Raw genomic sequence first — 16,725 nt, forward strand, 5'->3', positions numbered from 1 at the left:
TCATGGATTCATAGCAAAAAAAAAAAGAGAGAGAGAGAGAATATTTTGTTTTCAGTGAATTATTTTTAATTTGCTTTGCTGATGTTTCTATCCTATTTGTTGCTGTTTAGTGGCTAAGCTATGTCCAATTCCTATGCGACCCCATGGGCTGTAGCCCACCAGGCTCCTCTGTCCATGGGATTCTCCAGGTAAGAATACTGGAGTGGGTTGCCATTTCCCTCTCCAGGGGATCTTCCAGGGCTCAAACTCTCATCTCCTGAATGGGCAGGCAGATTCTTGACCACTGAGCCACCACGGAAGCTTCTACTCTACTGTCAGCTTATATTCTAGACTGTAAGTTGGCTTGTTTAATTCACTGACTCGTCCTCTGATGCCTTGCTCCAGCTCTCCTGTGTGTGCAGAGAGGAGCCCGTCAGCCTCCTCGTCAGCTGCTCCTCAGGAGCATCCTTCCGACCACAGACGTAGGCTCTTCCCTGGAGGAATTCTTTCTGTGGCTTCTGTGCTCAAGTGCCCAGATCTTTTCCTCTCTTCCTTATCACTAGATTTTAACTAAAATTAGAATCAAGAAATACCTGTCTTTGTCCCACAGAGAACAGGTAAGGAATGCAGTCCCAAAGATGGTGGGAGCATCTCCGCTACAGTCACCTACATCTCTCTCTGCTACTCTAGCAGAACTGAGACCTGATGGTTCTGTGGAGCGAGGGTGCCTGGGAGCAACAGCCTCTCTTCTCTGACCTGTCCTCTCTCCTCTGACCTGTCCTCTCTCTGGTGAGTTCAGACATTTCCAACAACATTCATTACTGAACATGGAGCACCTACAATGAGAAGGGCCCTGTAAAGGTGTTTTATGTGTATTTTTGTATATAAATCTTATAGCCTTAGGATAGGAGAACCATTATTATTCCCGTTTTACTGACGAGGAAGAAGACTGAGAGATGAAGTCATAAAGCTGGTAAGTGGTGGAGCTGGGGTTTCAACCCCAGTGGCTCCGGCTGCAAGCCTGTGCGGCTCCCTTGGAGGCCCATCTTTTCTGCTGTGTCAGGCAGGGTTGGGGGGCTGAGTCATCCTTAGTGGCCAACTCTGGTTAAGATCTGTGTCAGCATTGAGCTTCAGGAGGCCTGCGTCCAGCCAAAGCAGAGATTGAAAGGGCGGAGCTTACCAGCATTCAATGTGCCCAAACTGAGTTTCTGGACTTGCGAAGGGACCACAAGCCCACCACTCTCTAAGGCTCTGGCCACCTCCTGCCTTCTGGCACTCCTGTCCTCTTCTCTTCCAGAAGGGAAGAGAAACCAAGGCTCACCAAATCCTCACTGTGGTGCTCAGCACAGTGATAGGTGCTTCACACTCCCTCCTCACCTAATCCTCACAACAACCCACTATCTGGGTAAGGAAATGAAGAAGGCAAGTCCCGCACTGAGGGCCCCGCAGCTGGCAGGTGGGAGCACTGCGATTCACAGCCAGGATGGATCTTGGGAGCCGCTTGTGCTGCCTAGATCACTCTCCAGACTGATTCCCTCATGGGCAGGACTCTGTTTTTACTCATCGTACTGTGGGCACTTAATAGATGTTTGTTGCCTGACGGTCCTGCAGTGGGGGTCCTCTGTACAAACCTCTTATTCCCATCTAGTCTCTTCTGTCGGCTGTAAATTATCAAGAATAAAGCTTGTCCATCCCAATTCCCAGGGATGTGGGGAAAAACAAGGGAGGTATAATCTCTAACTTTAGCAACAATAAGTAGATAGTAAACCATGGGGATGAGGGGAGGGCAGGACACTCTGAAATTGCTTAGTAGCTCTTTGCAGAGCCCACAGTAGCCATCCCATCTTCCAGAATGTATAAGCTGACTTAGGAGAAACCACCCCCCTCCCCCCCCCCCACACACAAACCTATGCAAAGATGCACCATCTATAACGGCCCTAAACTGGAAATAATTAACTCCCTAAGAATGGGAGGGGGTCAGGTAAACTGCTAAATTAGTACAATCCATTGTTATGTTGCGATTTAAACTAACAAATATGTGGACAATGTAGCCATATGGAAAACTCCTCCTAAAATAACATCAATCAAAAACACTAGAACCTAAATAGTAAGCAAACAGTGATCATAACAATCTTGTAAATTGTGCAAATTAGACACAATAGAAACACTTGGTATTTATCGTGTTATGTATTTGTTACTTACTATTTATTTCTATTATAAAGATGGTAAAACAGTCCATAAAAAAGAAAAAGCAGAGGAGATAACAGCCAAAAACATTTGTTCTCAAGGAGGAGAAATCCAAGAAATGTATGGAGAGACCCATCTACCCTCTGCCCTGAAGGCTTCAAAGGCTGGGGTTGAGTTAGGGGGCTGGGGCAGGCTGGGTCTCACCCTCTGCATCACGAGCAGGACCATCCGCTCTTTACTTATCATCCTCTGGGTCCCTTGCAGGAGGGAACGGGTACACAAACGCCCCTAGGAGAATCATTCCACCCATGAGGCACCCTCTAGGCATGGAGTGCTCAGCCTGGGCAAATACATTGAGGCCCAAATGTCCATGCAAGACATCCACCCACTGTGAGCGCCCAAGGACAGTGGACACCCCAAGAGTGAGCGCCTAAAGGAAGAGAAGATCCGCCATTTGTGACCAAGGAGCCTGGCAGCTCTCCCCTCTACCACTGGAATGCAGAGGGTATCTCCCAGGTGACCCTCTCCCTGCTAGTCCTAACCTAGCACCAACTTATCTAAGGATAGGAGAGGAGGGCAGCGGTATAAGGAAGAAATACCAGTAAGAACAGTTAGCTCAATAAGAGCATGTACTAAGTGCCAGGTACTGTGTTAAACCCTTGACATGCATTATCTCAATTAATCCTCACAACATCCCTCTGAAGCAGATACTAGTATGATTCCTACTTTACAGATGAGCAAAAGGAACTGACCTGTCCAAGGTCTCATGGGTTTGCAGAGTCAGACACGACTTAGCGACTGAACAACAACAAAGGTCTCATGGGAGCAAGTGGCCGACTGGGACGCACACCCAGGTCTGCCCTCCAGCAGGAACCCCGGAGGCTCATGTCAGGGGACAGAAGGTAGCCCTGCCCCCTCCCCTCCTTGGTTCACCTGCGTCACTGACCTCCCATGACACCTCCTGCCAGAGCAACAGTTTGGGTAGAAAGCAGGGGTTTTCCAGAGATGGCCTTACCCCTCTACCTGCCCGTGACTGCAATAAGCTTTATACTGAGCCACCTGGGAGGAATGGGGGCGGGGGGGGGGGGGCGCTCTGCCAGGAATGCCCTCAAGGCCAGGCTGCCAGAGGAGAAAGGGGAGAAGAGTTTGGCAGGGACAGTCCGGTGCCTTCGGTCCAGCCTCCAGCAAGAGCCCTCCTCTGGCCCAGGGCAGAACAGAAAGCCACCAAGTGAGAGGCCACCGCCGGCTGGGCCAGCCTGGAGGAAGCAGGTGCGCTGGGATGGCTTCCTGTCAGCACCGCAGTTGCAGAAGGCCCAGGCTTCCTCTTCCAACGGCCAGACCTGCTGGGGGCCGGCCCCCCTTCTCTGGGGATCCTCACTGCCTGCCTGCAGGGCACTTTAGCAACTGCTTGGCCATCATCGTGCATGGCCCCAAATCTGTGACCTGGTGCCAGAGACCTGGATGCCCAAGGTGGGCAGGGGTGGGGTGGGGTGTTAAGCAGGAAGCACCCACTCCCAGGGTGTGAAGTCTCTCAGGCCCCACCCCCAGCCCGCCCACACACCTTGACACTGGTGCCAGTTTTGAGGCTGGGGCGGGGCAGGCTCTGGGCACAGGGGGACACAAATGCTCTCAGGCATATCTCAGGCTCCTGATCCACCTCCGCCAGGCCAGCTCCTAGACTCAGCCAACTGCTGACACAACTGAAAACCTTATCCTTGGTGGCTGGGAGGAGCGGCGTGGGGGAGAAGAACACACTGGAGGCAGCTCTGTCTCTCCTCACTTGCTTTTTTAAGGAACTTACTCTTCTGAAGTAATCTCTGCTAAAAAAGAGACCTGTAGAGGGTCAGGGCATCCCTGAGATGCCCTCTGTGCCCCATATGAGTGTCCAATTCACAGAAATGGAGGAGGCGACGCTGAGCCCACCTTCGGGGGCTCCGAGCGGGGAGCCCTGACAAGTCCCCAAACCAGCCCTCTCAAGCCCCTCTCTTGTTCACCAGGAGGAAAGAGGGGTGGGGGGGGGGGTAGGTGGAGGGCTTTGCTGGCAACGCAAACCAGGGACAGGACTTCCAAAGGCCTGGGAGATGCTGGGTTCTGGGCTTTGGGAGGTAATAGCATTCCCAGGAATGAAGGCCTGGGGCACTCACAGTTTGTGGGGAAGGCGTGTCCCGGGCAGGTAGGGTGACTGATACAGTCCCCGGACCCTGAGGTTTAGAGGATGGTGTCCCCTCCCAAACTCCCGAAGTCATGAGAGGCAGAGGCTGTGGGGATGAAGGATTCCCTCCTCACCAAGAGGCCAAGAGAGGAGCCTGAGCCCTCCCTCCCCACCTACTTCAGCCACATCGAGGGAAACAACAAAAAGGCCCCTCCTTTCCTAAATGAGGAGACAACGTGAGGAGTCTGGGGCATTTCCGGGGTGGGGGGTCAGAGGGACACTCACCCGCATGGCCTGGCCCGGAGCAGCCCAGAGCAAGGAGTCTCCTCTCCGATGCTGCTCCCGTTAGCGGCTCAAAATAGCACTGGCAGTGGCCCCGCCCCTGTTCGCCTCCCTCTCCCCAGGCCCCTCCCGGCCAGAGCTGCCCAACCCTGGCCAGAGCCAGTCGGAGAGAGTGAGAGATTGAGTGGCCTGGCCGGGAGGACTGCGGGAACCAGGTATGCTAGGAGGCAGAGGGGGGATACAGCGTGCCTGGAGGAGGAGGAGGCTCTGAGGGGAAGGACGTGGGGTGGGGGTGGGGGGCCGGAGGTGTTGGAGGGATAGGGGCAAGGGACAGGGAGGGGGAGACTTTCCGACTGACACACACCCGGGCTCCCAACAGCTGAGCTGATATGGCCCCTAAAAATAGCAGAGGAATTTGAGACCTGCAGCCCCCCAGCCCCACAGGCTAGGATCAAGATGAGCATACGTACACACACACACAGACACACACACACCAGCACGCATGAACACTCGATCACAGCACAGTGTTCTTGAGAACACGCAATCATAGGCTCACCCCAGCCAACTAATGACTGCGGCAGAGGCCAAGACAACCACTAACGTCACCTCCGATACAACAGCAGCAACAGACACACACAGGACCCGCTGCACGCTGTGCCCAAACAGCAGCTGTACGGCCATCCTGTAAAGTCCTGTAGGAGCAGAGACCCACACGATCAGTCTGAGGCCCACTGTGGCTGCCTCCCTGTTATAAATACACTGGGGACATGCATGGAATTGACTGCACGCTCTGTGTAGACGTCCCTCTCTCCCACACTGCCAGCAACTGAGGAGGGTGGGGCTGGTGGGGCAGGGTGGGTGGGCCTGCAAGCAGAGGAAATTGTGGGTGTCTGGCTGATGAGCAAGCGCTGCAGCGAGGCCAGTGCTCCGCATGAAGAGAAGCCTGTGGAGTTAGTATCCCAGGGTGCCCAGACCAGGGCTGGGGACACCCATGAGACCGAAATGGGGGCTGGGAGCAGGTAGGAAGGAGCCAAGAGACAGCTCTTCTGAAGCTGTCTCAGACACTGTCAGCTCTGCAGAATAAAGGAAACAGTTGTCGCCTCCCTCTTCCTCTCTGGGAAGAGCAGCGGTGGGGTGAGGGTGGGGGTGCTAAGAAGCCTGAGCAGAACTGTCACCTAACCAGGGCCCAGCAGGGGTTCTGGAGACCCCCAGGCCTATCATCCCGGCTGCTCCAGTGAGCCCAGGGAAAAGGCTGCTAAGCACTGCCCAAGAAGACCAAAGCCTAGCTCCACCTCCTACCTGCCACTCACTGTACCAGCCATCAGGACTGGGCTCCCCAGGTGGTGCTAGTGGTAAAGAACCTGCCTGCTAATACAGGAGACATCAGAGACGTGAGTTCGATCCCTGGGTCGGAAAGATCCCCTGGAGGAGGCAAGGCCACCTGTTCCAGTATTCTTGGCTGGAGAATTCCATGGACGGAGGAACCTGGCAGACTACAGTCGGTAGGGTCAAAAAGAGCCGGACATGACTGAAGCGCCTTAGCACTCAAGCACTGCTTTCTAGGGAGGGGGCTTCCCAGGTGGCTCAGTGGTAAAGAACCTGCCTGCCAATGCAGGAGATCCTGGTTTGGTCCCCGGGTCAGGGAGGTCCCTTGGAGAAGGAAATGGCAACTTACTCCAGTATTCTTGCCTGGGAAATGCCATGGACAGAGGAGCCTGGCGGGCTACAATCCATGGGGTCGCAGAGTCGGGCAAGACTGAGTGACTGAACAACTACCTCCCAGGGAAGGGTGTGTTTCCCTGGGAAGGTGATCTGGCCCCTCAGAGGCATGCACTGTGTCACAGGTCTCTGCATCTCCAGGGCTTTCTTGACACAACGATGCCAACCTCTGCAGCACACTGAAAACCCCTGTGGGACTTTAAAGATACCAATGCCTGGATCCCACCACTTCCTCCCAGTTTCTGATTTGATTGGTCTGGGAGGGCAGCCTGGACACTGGGATTTTTAAAAGCTCCCCAGGTGATTCCTACATGCAGCCACAGCTGAGAGTTGCTTGATTGGAGGGTCAAGCATAAGGCCTAGGGCAGAGGTGCCTGTTTGTTAAATCAGTGAGACAGTCAGTGAACGAAGGACTGAATGATTTAGCTGTGCGACCATGGGCAGATGACTTAAGTTTCTGTTATCTGCGAAGCGAGGATTAGGCTGCACTCACGCTGTTAATATGAGATTGGTGAAACCTCAGTTGGTGAAATGGCTTTGGTTTTCAAAATGTGGTCCCCAGCCCGGCAGGATCAACATCACCTAGGAACGTGTTAGAAATGTAAATTTTAGAGTTGCACCCCAGACCTACTGAATCAGAAACTCTGGATAGGGGACCCAGCATCTATGGTTTTACCAGCCCTCCAGATGATTCTGAGGATCACTGCTTTAAAGGAATTATTCACAGTGTATTGTACTTAAGTCAGTGAGACCTCCAGAGTCAGACTGCCTGGTTCAATCTTGGCTCCTCCATGCAGTAAACTACACAACTTAACTCTGTGCTTCCATTTCTTCACCTGTAAAATGGGGAGAAAAACAGTGCCTACCACATAGAGTTATTGCAGGGATTAAATGAAGTGGGACTTGCATTGTTTTTTTTTTTTTTTTCTCTGAAGTGGGACTTGCAAAGCCCATACGTTTTCAATAAGTTTTAACAATTATTACCTATCTGTGATCATTAGGGGGAGAAAAGGGACAACACAAGCAAAATTTCCAGGTAACTGAAGTCTACCCCTTTTAAGGGACAAAATATTTTCTATTTTAAGTAGTTTTCTCAATTCTGTGACTACTTAAAATCATAAAAATAACAGACTTTTATAGACTCTGTAAATTTCTTAAGTTAAAATACTCTGAAAGGGAAAGTGTTAGTCGCTCAGTCGTGTCCAACCCTTTGCGGCCCTATGGACTGTAGCCCACCAGTCTCCTCTGTCCATGGGATTCTCCAGGCAGAATACTGGAGTGGGTTGTCATTCCCTTCTCCAGGGGATCTTCCCTTCTCCAGGGATGGTACCCGGGTCTCCTGCATTGGAGGCAGATTCTTTACTGTCTGAGGCACAAAACTCATCTCAAACACCTTAAACTCTGAGCTCCTGACTTACAGCCTGGCTTCTGCCTCATCAATGCCCTGAACCACTCTCTGAGAGCACCAGGCCCGTCTCGGCACCGCAGCCGTGAAGGCTCGCTCTACCCCCGTGGCTTCCGACGCCCTTTGTGTCTGTGTACCTGCTGCTCGTTCGGTTCATTTGTCCCCTCCCCCTGCTGTCACTCTGCCTGTCAGCGTGCCTGTCTCCAGCAGTCTCACCTCCTTCTGACAAGCTGTTTCTGCCAAAGGCTGTAAAACCTGATAACCAAGCCTGACAGAAGAGGCCAGAACAGAACCAGTGGGATGTCAGCGAGCCCACAGCCTCTGCTGGGAGTGAAGCCTGGGTTTTCACACACAGACTGGGATTTCTCTATTGCAGCTGCGTGAGAACCTTCGGGGCGCCCCTCCCACTCAGCAGTGTCCTGGAAGCTTCTGGGTGACTGAGGGTCACTTTATCTGCACAGTCTTGTTCTGACTTCTGGTAACCACAGGCCCGTCCACTCTGAGGTTCTGCTCATGACTAGGTCCTGTCTACTCTGTCTCTGAAATGCTTAGTGTTACTGACAGGGACCCTCTCAGAGCAGTTTCACTTCCCTTCATGAGAAGGACGACCTCTTCATTCAGAGGGGGAAGCTGGGGCCCTGGCAACCCGCTCAGCTTCACACATAACCATGGCTGGTCCCTCTGCGGCCCAACGCTCAGTGCTGTTCCGGGGCCTGGTCCTTACACCTGCCCTACGGCTCTGGGGGGCCATGCAGTCACTCCCACAGCTAGCCAGACCACGCCGGGTGCCTCAAGTGCCTCCAAGGACGGACACAATCTGGCTCCTCCTCAGGACTTCACCCTCACCTTTCTCTCACCCTCACCATCTCCCCAGCACGCCAGGCTCTCACTCTCTCAGACAAGACCTCAGGCCCTCATCAGCCTCAGAGCCTTTACTTCTGAAAGCCTCTCCACCAGCCTCTCTACCTTCCCAACCCTCCCCATTTCTCCAAGTCCATTTCGAGTCCCACCTCCTTCATGAAGCCATTCCAAAACCCAAGGCCTGAGTGGTGTGGTAATGCAAAGACCGAATCTCAGCCTCTTTTTTTTTTTGCAGTCTGACCTAAGGGGAAGTTACTTCTTAAACTTTCCACTTTTTTGCCTTATAGTATACTCATCTTCTTGGGTTGCTGTGAGAATTTTAAAAAGTAATATGTGGAAAGCACCTAGCATTAGGTCTAGCAAATGGTTGATAGTGATTATTACTAAAAACTACAGCATTCACTGTCTATACATAAATATTCATATCACCGGTCATGCATGGTGATTCTTGAATATACTTAGCACGGTGCTCCGTCACATACATGGGAGTCACACACCATGGGGGGTTAGAGTTGCTAAAGTCAACATGTAAGACAAAAATAGAATATAGCCAAAATTACTCTTAAAAATCCCTTAACTTGCTCACAAAATAGATTACACATGCTTTTGTATAAACCATCCTTATATCTGAAAGCATAATGTACACAGTGAAGTAGACAAAATACAATGGTTACGGTTTCAGACTACAAGTAATATAGTTTCCTACACAACCATATACAGGTATCCTCTGCTTTTTCAAAGTTTGCTTTATGCCACTTAGCTTTACAGAAGACCTACATTAGTACCTGCTTCCGACAAGCAAAAGAAATCTGAAGAGGTGGTTTGCTTTTACGGAAAAAAAAAAAATGCTAGAAAAGCAAAACCTGCATCCAGCATTTGTTTGGCAGCAAGCGTTTCAGAGGCAGCACACACCCTGGGCAACCCTGCCAAGCTCCTTCTCCAGGAACCACACTCAGCCTCTCAGCATCAAATCACCATAGCTTTGAACTGAATCTGTATCTGTGCCTTATGATTTTGTAATGCATCCATTAGCAAAATGTGCCCTTAGGTAATTGCTTCTTCACTTTACACCATTTCATCTTCCAAAAGGTTTCATAGGAAAGCTCTACTTTCGCACTGGTTGTGTGTGTGCGTGGTGGGAGTGGGGGGATAGTGAGCTGTATTTGAATTTATTGAATTTTAATGAGTGAATATACGCCATGACCAAACTGATGTTTTGATGGTAATACATTTGTGTGATATGTTTAAGCCTTCTTCTCTCCCTGGAGAACAAGAACATTTCCTACTTCCGTTAGAGACCATCCCCCCCTCTAGAACTAGGCACACAGTAGGTGTTCAGTAAATACCCACTGGATTTAACCAACTGATCTGAAAGGTACTTGTGCAGCTTGTTTAGTTGCTAAGTCGTTTTTAACTCTTTTGCAACCTTATGGACTATAGCCCGCTAGGATCCTCTGTCCGTGGGATTTCCCAGGCAAGAATACTGGAGTGGGTTGCCATTTCCTTCTCCAGGGGATCTTCCCAGACTGGAGATTGAACCTGTATCTCCTGCACTGGCAGGTGGATTCCTTACCAATGAGCCACCAGGGAAGCCTACATGTGCAATTAGCTGCGGATAAAAGAATGAGGAATATTCTTTTAATATTCAAAGGAATATTTAGATAGAGTAACAATTTCAACTACCCTGCTCTCCCACATTGGTAGCGTTGGATGAGTGAACGGTCCTTGGCTCTGTTTTGGGCACTGGGCCAGGCAAAGCGGCTGAGCAGAGCCAGAGCAAGCTAGGCAGGAGGTTCTGAGGAGTAAGTGGTTTACTTGTGAAACTAGTATTGATATGTAATACCTCAAGGTGAACACTGTGGGGAAGCACAATGCTTGTTTGGGGTTTTTTGGTTTTTTGTTTGTTTCATCCCCTAATCACGAGACTGTGAATTTCTTGAGGCTGGTTTAGAGGGAGATAGTTTGTAAAACATTGAGACTGAGGTTCTAGTTAACATATTAATGAAAGAATACTGCTCTGACCCCATTTGTCTTTGTTATTACCCTTTAATCAGAACTCAAAAAAAGAAAAAGGCTATAAGTACTGTCTCCATAAATGGATTCTAACTGTGTAGTATCCATTGTATTATTACTAATTTGCAATGTATAAAATGTCACTAATAGGACTCTTGGCCTGCCCCCCCAGCACTAGTGGTAAAGAACCCACCGCCAATGCAAGAGATGTAAAAGAGGTGGGTTTGGATCCCTGGGTCAGGAAGATCCCCTGGAGGAGGGTATGGCAACCCACTCCAGTATTCTTGCCTGGAGAATGCCATGGACAGAGGAGCCTCGTGGGCTACAGTCCATAGGATCGCAAAGAGTGGAACACGACTGAAGCGACCTAGCTTGCAATGTGAAAGTGAAAGTGAAAGTCGCTCAGTCCTGTCCGACTCTTTGTGACCCCATGGACTGTATAGTCCATGGAATTCTCTAGGCCATAATACTGGAGTGGGTAGCCTTTCCCTTCTCCAGAGGATCTTTCCAACCCAGGGATCGAACCCAGGTCGACCGCATTGCAGGCGGATTCTTGATCAGCTGAGCCACCAGGGAAGCCCAAGAATCCTGGAGTGGGTAGCCTATCCCTTCTCAGGGGATGTTCTCGACCCAGGAATTGAACCAGGGCCTCCTGTATTGCAGGCAGATTCTTTACCAACTGAGCTATGAGAGAAGCATGCAATAGAACTCTTTATTTAGGGAAGCTGGGGCAAGTCCTGTTTCCAGCACTCAGCTCTGATGGCTGGGGAGGGGCTGGAGCATTTATGCATTTATGGGTAGGAGACGCCTCATCACCAGACAAATGCATTCTCCAGGGTGATCAATTCAAGGTTTTCTCAGTACTTGTGACTTTCCTCTGCTGGGAAGGATTATCCTTTATCACCTGTGTGTGTGTATAACAAAAGTCTTCTCGCCTATGAAAAAACAGTGTAAAGGTGTTAGTAGTGACTGGTACCCTTTGAGATACTTAAGGTGTTTTTTCTTAAATTGTTGGGCATCAATAACCAGTGGACCCCAACAGACTTTCTTGAAGAAGCCTAGGGATGGGGAGGAGGGCTAGAGGAAACCTTCTGGGAGGGGAGGAGGGCTAGAAGAAACCTGCTGAGACCCAGGGTGCACACCCAAGGCTGGGCAGATAATCCTGCCTAGGAGGTGGCTAGGGGCCCAGCCAGCCTTGGCCTCGCCCCCAACCCCTGAGGCCTACGCTTCCTGGCCCCGCCCGCTCGCCGCCAGCGCTAGGGCGGGATCGGGAGGGAGGGGCCAGGTCGGCACATGCGCCTGGAATCCCGCGGTGCATCCGCCCTGTGTTGCTGCTAACGCCCGGCAGAGGGCGGTCGCCTCCTTCACAAGGGTCCGCCAGGGCCCAGGCAGTGGGATATCACCTCCTCGGGGTCGCCTTCCCGGCTCCGCCCCCAAGAGGCGCCCCCAGGAGAGGAGGCTGAAATGTCAAGATGGCCTCTCCCTTCACCCTATGGGTACTTCGAGAAGAGGCTAGGACGAGCTCCGCGCGGACTTTGTGCTCATCACTGCTCCATTCCCACAGCCCAAAGCAGTCCTCATGTATAGTAGGCATTCAAACGCTTACTGATGGAATAAAACGGATGAATGGATGACTTCATAAATAAACAGAAGACTCCAAGGACGCCTTGAGCCTGTGTAGTGGGGACAGTTCTGGGACAAGCAATCCAGAAGGGTCAGTGGGCTTGTCCCAGAGGTGGTCACTGAGGCTTGTGAAGTCGCTCAGTTGTGTCCCAACTCTTTGCGACCCCATGGACTGTAGCCCCCAGGCTCCTCTGTCCATGGGATTTTTTCCAGGCAAGAATACTGAGTGGGTGGCCATTTCCTTCTCCGTGGGATCTTCCTGACCCAGGGATCGAACTTGGGTCTCCTGCAACATGGGCAGACTCTTTACCGTCTGAGCCACCAGGGAATCCCACTAAGGCTTAGAGCTCCCCAAGTCCCTGTATCTGCATACCCAAAGGTTTGCTCAGAGCCTGTGGACCCCATACCATCTCATGGGCACAGAGCCCAGGCGGGGAAGTCTGGGCTTGTCCTCTCTGACAAGAGCAGGAGTCCATTTCCCTGAAGTCAGGTTCTGGCTGCCGGCAGGGACCACCTGACTGGTGGCTCCATTTGGCCTGCTGCTCCCTGAGGACTCTCAGCTGCTGGGGATTTCCTCACGGCCCCTGGGGATTTCCAAACTGGCTCTGCTTGCCAAGCTCCCACAAGGTCCAAAGCCAAGGGCCAGCCTTGAGGATGATTTCCCAACATCCTCCACTCTCCTGCCCCAAATTCCACCAAGACTTGGGGCACTAGTAAATGAATGACACAATATTCCCATCCCTGCCCCCTCTGAGAGACAGGAGCCGATAGGCATAATGAAGAACTGTTCTTCTATTTTTCATATAATAGACAACTCTTCTCTATGTCCACAGGAGAAAAAAAAGGAAACCCAGTTTAAGAGTCAGACACACCAGTTTAAATAAAATATCAGTGAGGTCTCCTGGCGTGTGAGCTGGAAGCCTGTGCTATTTATTCTCAAAGTTAGAGCCGTTCTTTCAGCTAAACCTCAGTGTCTTTCAAACACTGGACATTCAATAAATGTTTGAGGATCTGTGTGTTCACCTTTGGGGACCTCTGTTGGGCCTGTTTCTAGAATCCTTTGAAGTAAAAATAAAGCACAGATCCAAACTCCATAGAAGCAGGAAGGAAGATGCAAAAGCTTCTACTTTTCCTACCAACCCACACCTCCATGTTAAGAGCCCTGGCCAAATCCACTGGGGCATGTGAGTGCCTGTGTGTTACCAGGCTGGGCAGAAAACGTGCTTGGTGAGCTGGGGAAGCACTACCACAGTTGCGGTGGCACACGGCCAGGACCTGTTGGCCCTGGGGCAGCAGGATTCCTGAGCTGGTGAAGTGTAGAAATTGCCCAAGAGGACAAGCCTTCCTTCCTGGGAGGAAGGGAAAACATGTTCCCCCCTGCCAGACTCACCAGGGGATGCTGCAAGAGGAGACAAGCTTCCAGACCACTCCATCATCTCTTCCCGAATGAGCTATCTAGAGCTGCCCTATTCAACATGGTAGCCATTAGTTAAGTGTGGCTATTTAAACTGAAACAAAGGAATGGTTCTGATTAAATTAAAAATCAAATAAAGTTTAAAATTCAGTTCTTAGTCACACCGACCACATTTCAAGTAGGCAATAACTACGTGTGGCTAACAGCTACCAAGCTGGAAAGCAAAGATGACAGAACAGCTATCACTCTGCAGAACTTTCTACTGGGAAGGTCTGGTCCAGAGGATCCCTGTTCAGCTTGTCCTTGACAAAGTCTTTGTCGTCCCTGACAAAGACTCCTTCAGGCATTGTCCCTGACCCCCTGCTGTTCTCTCCCACCCCTGACCCAGAGTCAGCTTAAACTCCTGTCCCCATGTGCTTTGCCTTGGCCTCCAGGCTTCAAAGGGAAGTGGGGGAAGGGATGGTAGCCGCAATTGAACCCCCAGCCTGGGCGCAGAAGCCAAGGGGCTGAAAAGGCAAGGCTGAGTGGAAGCCAGCCCCCACCCCAAGGCATCCCAGGCCTGGGAGAAAGCCCCTCAGTGCCACACAATTGCTCCTTGTTTCTGCAGACTCTCTAGACCATGCATGGGTAAGACATCCGGAATGCCGTGGCCTGAGGGCTTCCCCACATCACCGGCTGCTGGACTCATCTGATGTTAGCGCTCCCAGAAGGAGAATTGCCAGCAGAACCCTGAACTCTTGAGGGCAAATACGGCAATGAAGTCTTATACTGAGCAGAAAGCCAGGAGGTTTGCCCTGGAGTAGTGGGGACCATGGCTGGACACTTCCCTGCAATGTCTTCTGGATAAAGCTAAAGAGGAGGGGTGGGAGGAGGACTCTGGGGCACGCTCATCATGCTAGAGAGGCTCCAACAAGCTCCCTCGGGAGGAACAGGCAGCAAGGCATGGATCCGACTGCTACCACATTCTATCACAGGCACTTCACTTGAAAAGCTTTGCAACAGTAGCTAGAAAATTCAAGGTGTGAGTGCGTGGGCAAACTCCTATGTGTGAAGGAAGGAGCAGAGAGCAGACCCAGGAACTGGCGGGTCAGGGCTGCCTCTCCATTCTGTGCCACAATACTTTTTTTTTTTTTTAATATGTATTTATTTGGCTGTACCAGGTCTTAGTTGGGGCACATGATATCTTCATTGCCACACTGTGGCATGCAGGATCTTTAGTTATGGCATGTGGGATCTAGTTCCCTGACGAGGGATCGAACCTGGGGCCCCTTGTCCAGTGGTGAAGGAAGCACATAGCCTTCACCATTGGACCACCTGAGAAGTCTCATATGCCTCAATTCCTGTTAGCCCTAATCCACATGGGCTGTCAGAGGCAAGGCAGGTGTAAAGAAATACATTGATTTGTAAAGAGACCACAAAAAAGTATAGTTTGTTCAACTGGAAAACAAATAGGTAGAAAGAAGCCTGGCCTTTGAAAGGTACTGGTATCAGCCAAGAATTTGACTGGAGGAAGTCACAGGGAACGGAGCAGACCTTCGAAAGCTGGCTGCAAACTGCAGATGACAGTGGATGCTCAGGGCAAGGCAATCCCACTCTGGGGCTACTCCGTGGCCGTGAGTAAACGTGGGGTCCCACCTGGACCTCATTTCCCTATCTCCGCCTAGAAGAGCTGACTCTTTGGAAAAGACCCTGATGCTGGGAAAGACTGAGGGCAGGAGGAGAAAGGGATGACAGAGGATGAGATGGTTGGATGGCCTCACCCACTCAATGGACATGAATTTGAGCAAGCTCTGGGGGATGGTAAAGGACAGGGAAGGCAGGCATGCTATGGTCCATGGGGTTGCAAAGAGTTGGACACGACTGAGCAACTGAACAACCACCACCTGGAAGGCCTCAGGGGCAAAAGCATCATCCCGAGAAGAGTAAACCCCTCCCCCCACCTGCCATGAGCCAAGCTGAGCTGTTAACAGGCTGTGGCATTCCTGTGGGCAGATGGCCCATCGAGCTCCCAGGTATCAAGAGCTTCTCAGCCATCAGAGACAGATGATAATGACGTGACACAGTTCTGAGTGACTTGTATTGATTCATTCATCCTCAAAACAGCCTTGTGAGGAGAGTACTATTATTCTTATTTTACAGATGAGGGAAATGAAGCACAGAGAAATTAATTTGCCCAGGGTCACCAGTAAAAATCCGGCTGCAGCGTAGGAGATGCAGATTCAATCCCTGGGTTGGGAAGATTCCCTGGAGAAGGAAATGGCAACCCACTCTAGTACTCTTGCCTAGGAAATCCCATGGATAGAGGAGCCTGGGCTATGATTCGTGAGGTCGTGAAGAGTCAGACATGACTGGGCACATGCACCTAGTAAGCAGCAGGGCCAGGATTCAAAGCCAGGCAGTCAGCTCCAGAGTCCATACTGTGCCCAGTACCAATGTGTTAACAACACACACAATCACATACAACTCTCGATTTGTGGGCCCTTCTGCCCACGCTGCCCTCCCCCAAATGAGCTGAAAGCAGTTCTTGCAGCCAAAACCAGCCCTCCCAACCAACTTCAGATCTGCCAAGCATCTGTTCCTACAGAACAGTAAGAGCTACAGTTTGGGGATTTTGAAGAGAAGGGGTGGGGAGGGAGGAGGAGAGACTCTTTATAGCAGGGGCTCCTCCTTCAGAGGCACAGAGAGAAACCTCAAGACCAGTGGTCTAAGGAAGACACAGGGGTTGGGTGGGGAACCTAGGGCCCTGAGTAAAAAACAGGAAAACTCTGCCTTCTTCTGCCCCAGAAACCAAGTCCTCTGGTTTGAGGCCAGCCTGCCTTTGCACAGAGAAGGTGACGGCTGGTTAGAAGGACTCATGGCAAAAATGCTTTGGAAGGGTCTGGGTAAAAAGGACAACCCAGACTAAATTCTGCTGTGAGTGTGTGTGTGTGTACAAGCCATTTCCAAGCCAGGTGTCCCGTCACAGAACCTGATTCTTCTCCCCAAGTCAGGGCCAAGAAATGATGGGTGCAGGGAGGGGAACCGCCCTGCCCAGGCACACAGATGCCTGCCTGAGAGGCATGCGGGCAGGCATCCATGGGCCTGGGCAGC

At 51.2% G+C, this 16,725-nt stretch overlaps 1 protein-coding gene and 1 long non-coding RNA gene across 11 annotated transcripts in view; one reads left to right on the forward strand and one right to left on the reverse strand.

The window, feature by feature from the left end:
- MYO18A (myosin XVIIIA) overlaps positions 1 to 16,725 on the reverse strand; it is a 101,622-nt gene that overhangs the window by 58,481 nt on the left and 26,416 nt on the right. Inside the window, exon 1 of one of the 10 annotated variants that reach the window (XM_069602978.1) lies at positions 4,604 to 4,684. The exons of the other annotated variants lie outside the window; for them this stretch is intronic. Coding sequence (XP_069459079.1) covers positions 4,604 to 4,609 — 6 coding nt within the window. The 5' untranslated portion in view covers positions 4,610 to 4,684. Of the gene's footprint in view, positions 1 to 4,603; positions 4,685 to 16,725 lie in introns of those variants that run through there. 10 annotated transcript variants of the gene reach the window in all.
- Positions 4,742 to 9,797, forward strand: LOC138447297 (uncharacterized). Its single transcript, XR_011259777.1, has 2 exons — positions 4,742 to 4,815; positions 7,740 to 9,797. It is a non-coding gene; the product is annotated as an uncharacterized lncRNA (long non-coding RNA).

The sequence above is a fragment of the Ovis canadensis genome, chromosome 11 (genome assembly GCF_042477335.2).
Source record: "Ovis canadensis isolate MfBH-ARS-UI-01 breed Bighorn chromosome 11, ARS-UI_OviCan_v2, whole genome shotgun sequence".
Taxonomy (NCBI): domain Eukaryota; kingdom Metazoa; phylum Chordata; class Mammalia; order Artiodactyla; family Bovidae; genus Ovis; species Ovis canadensis.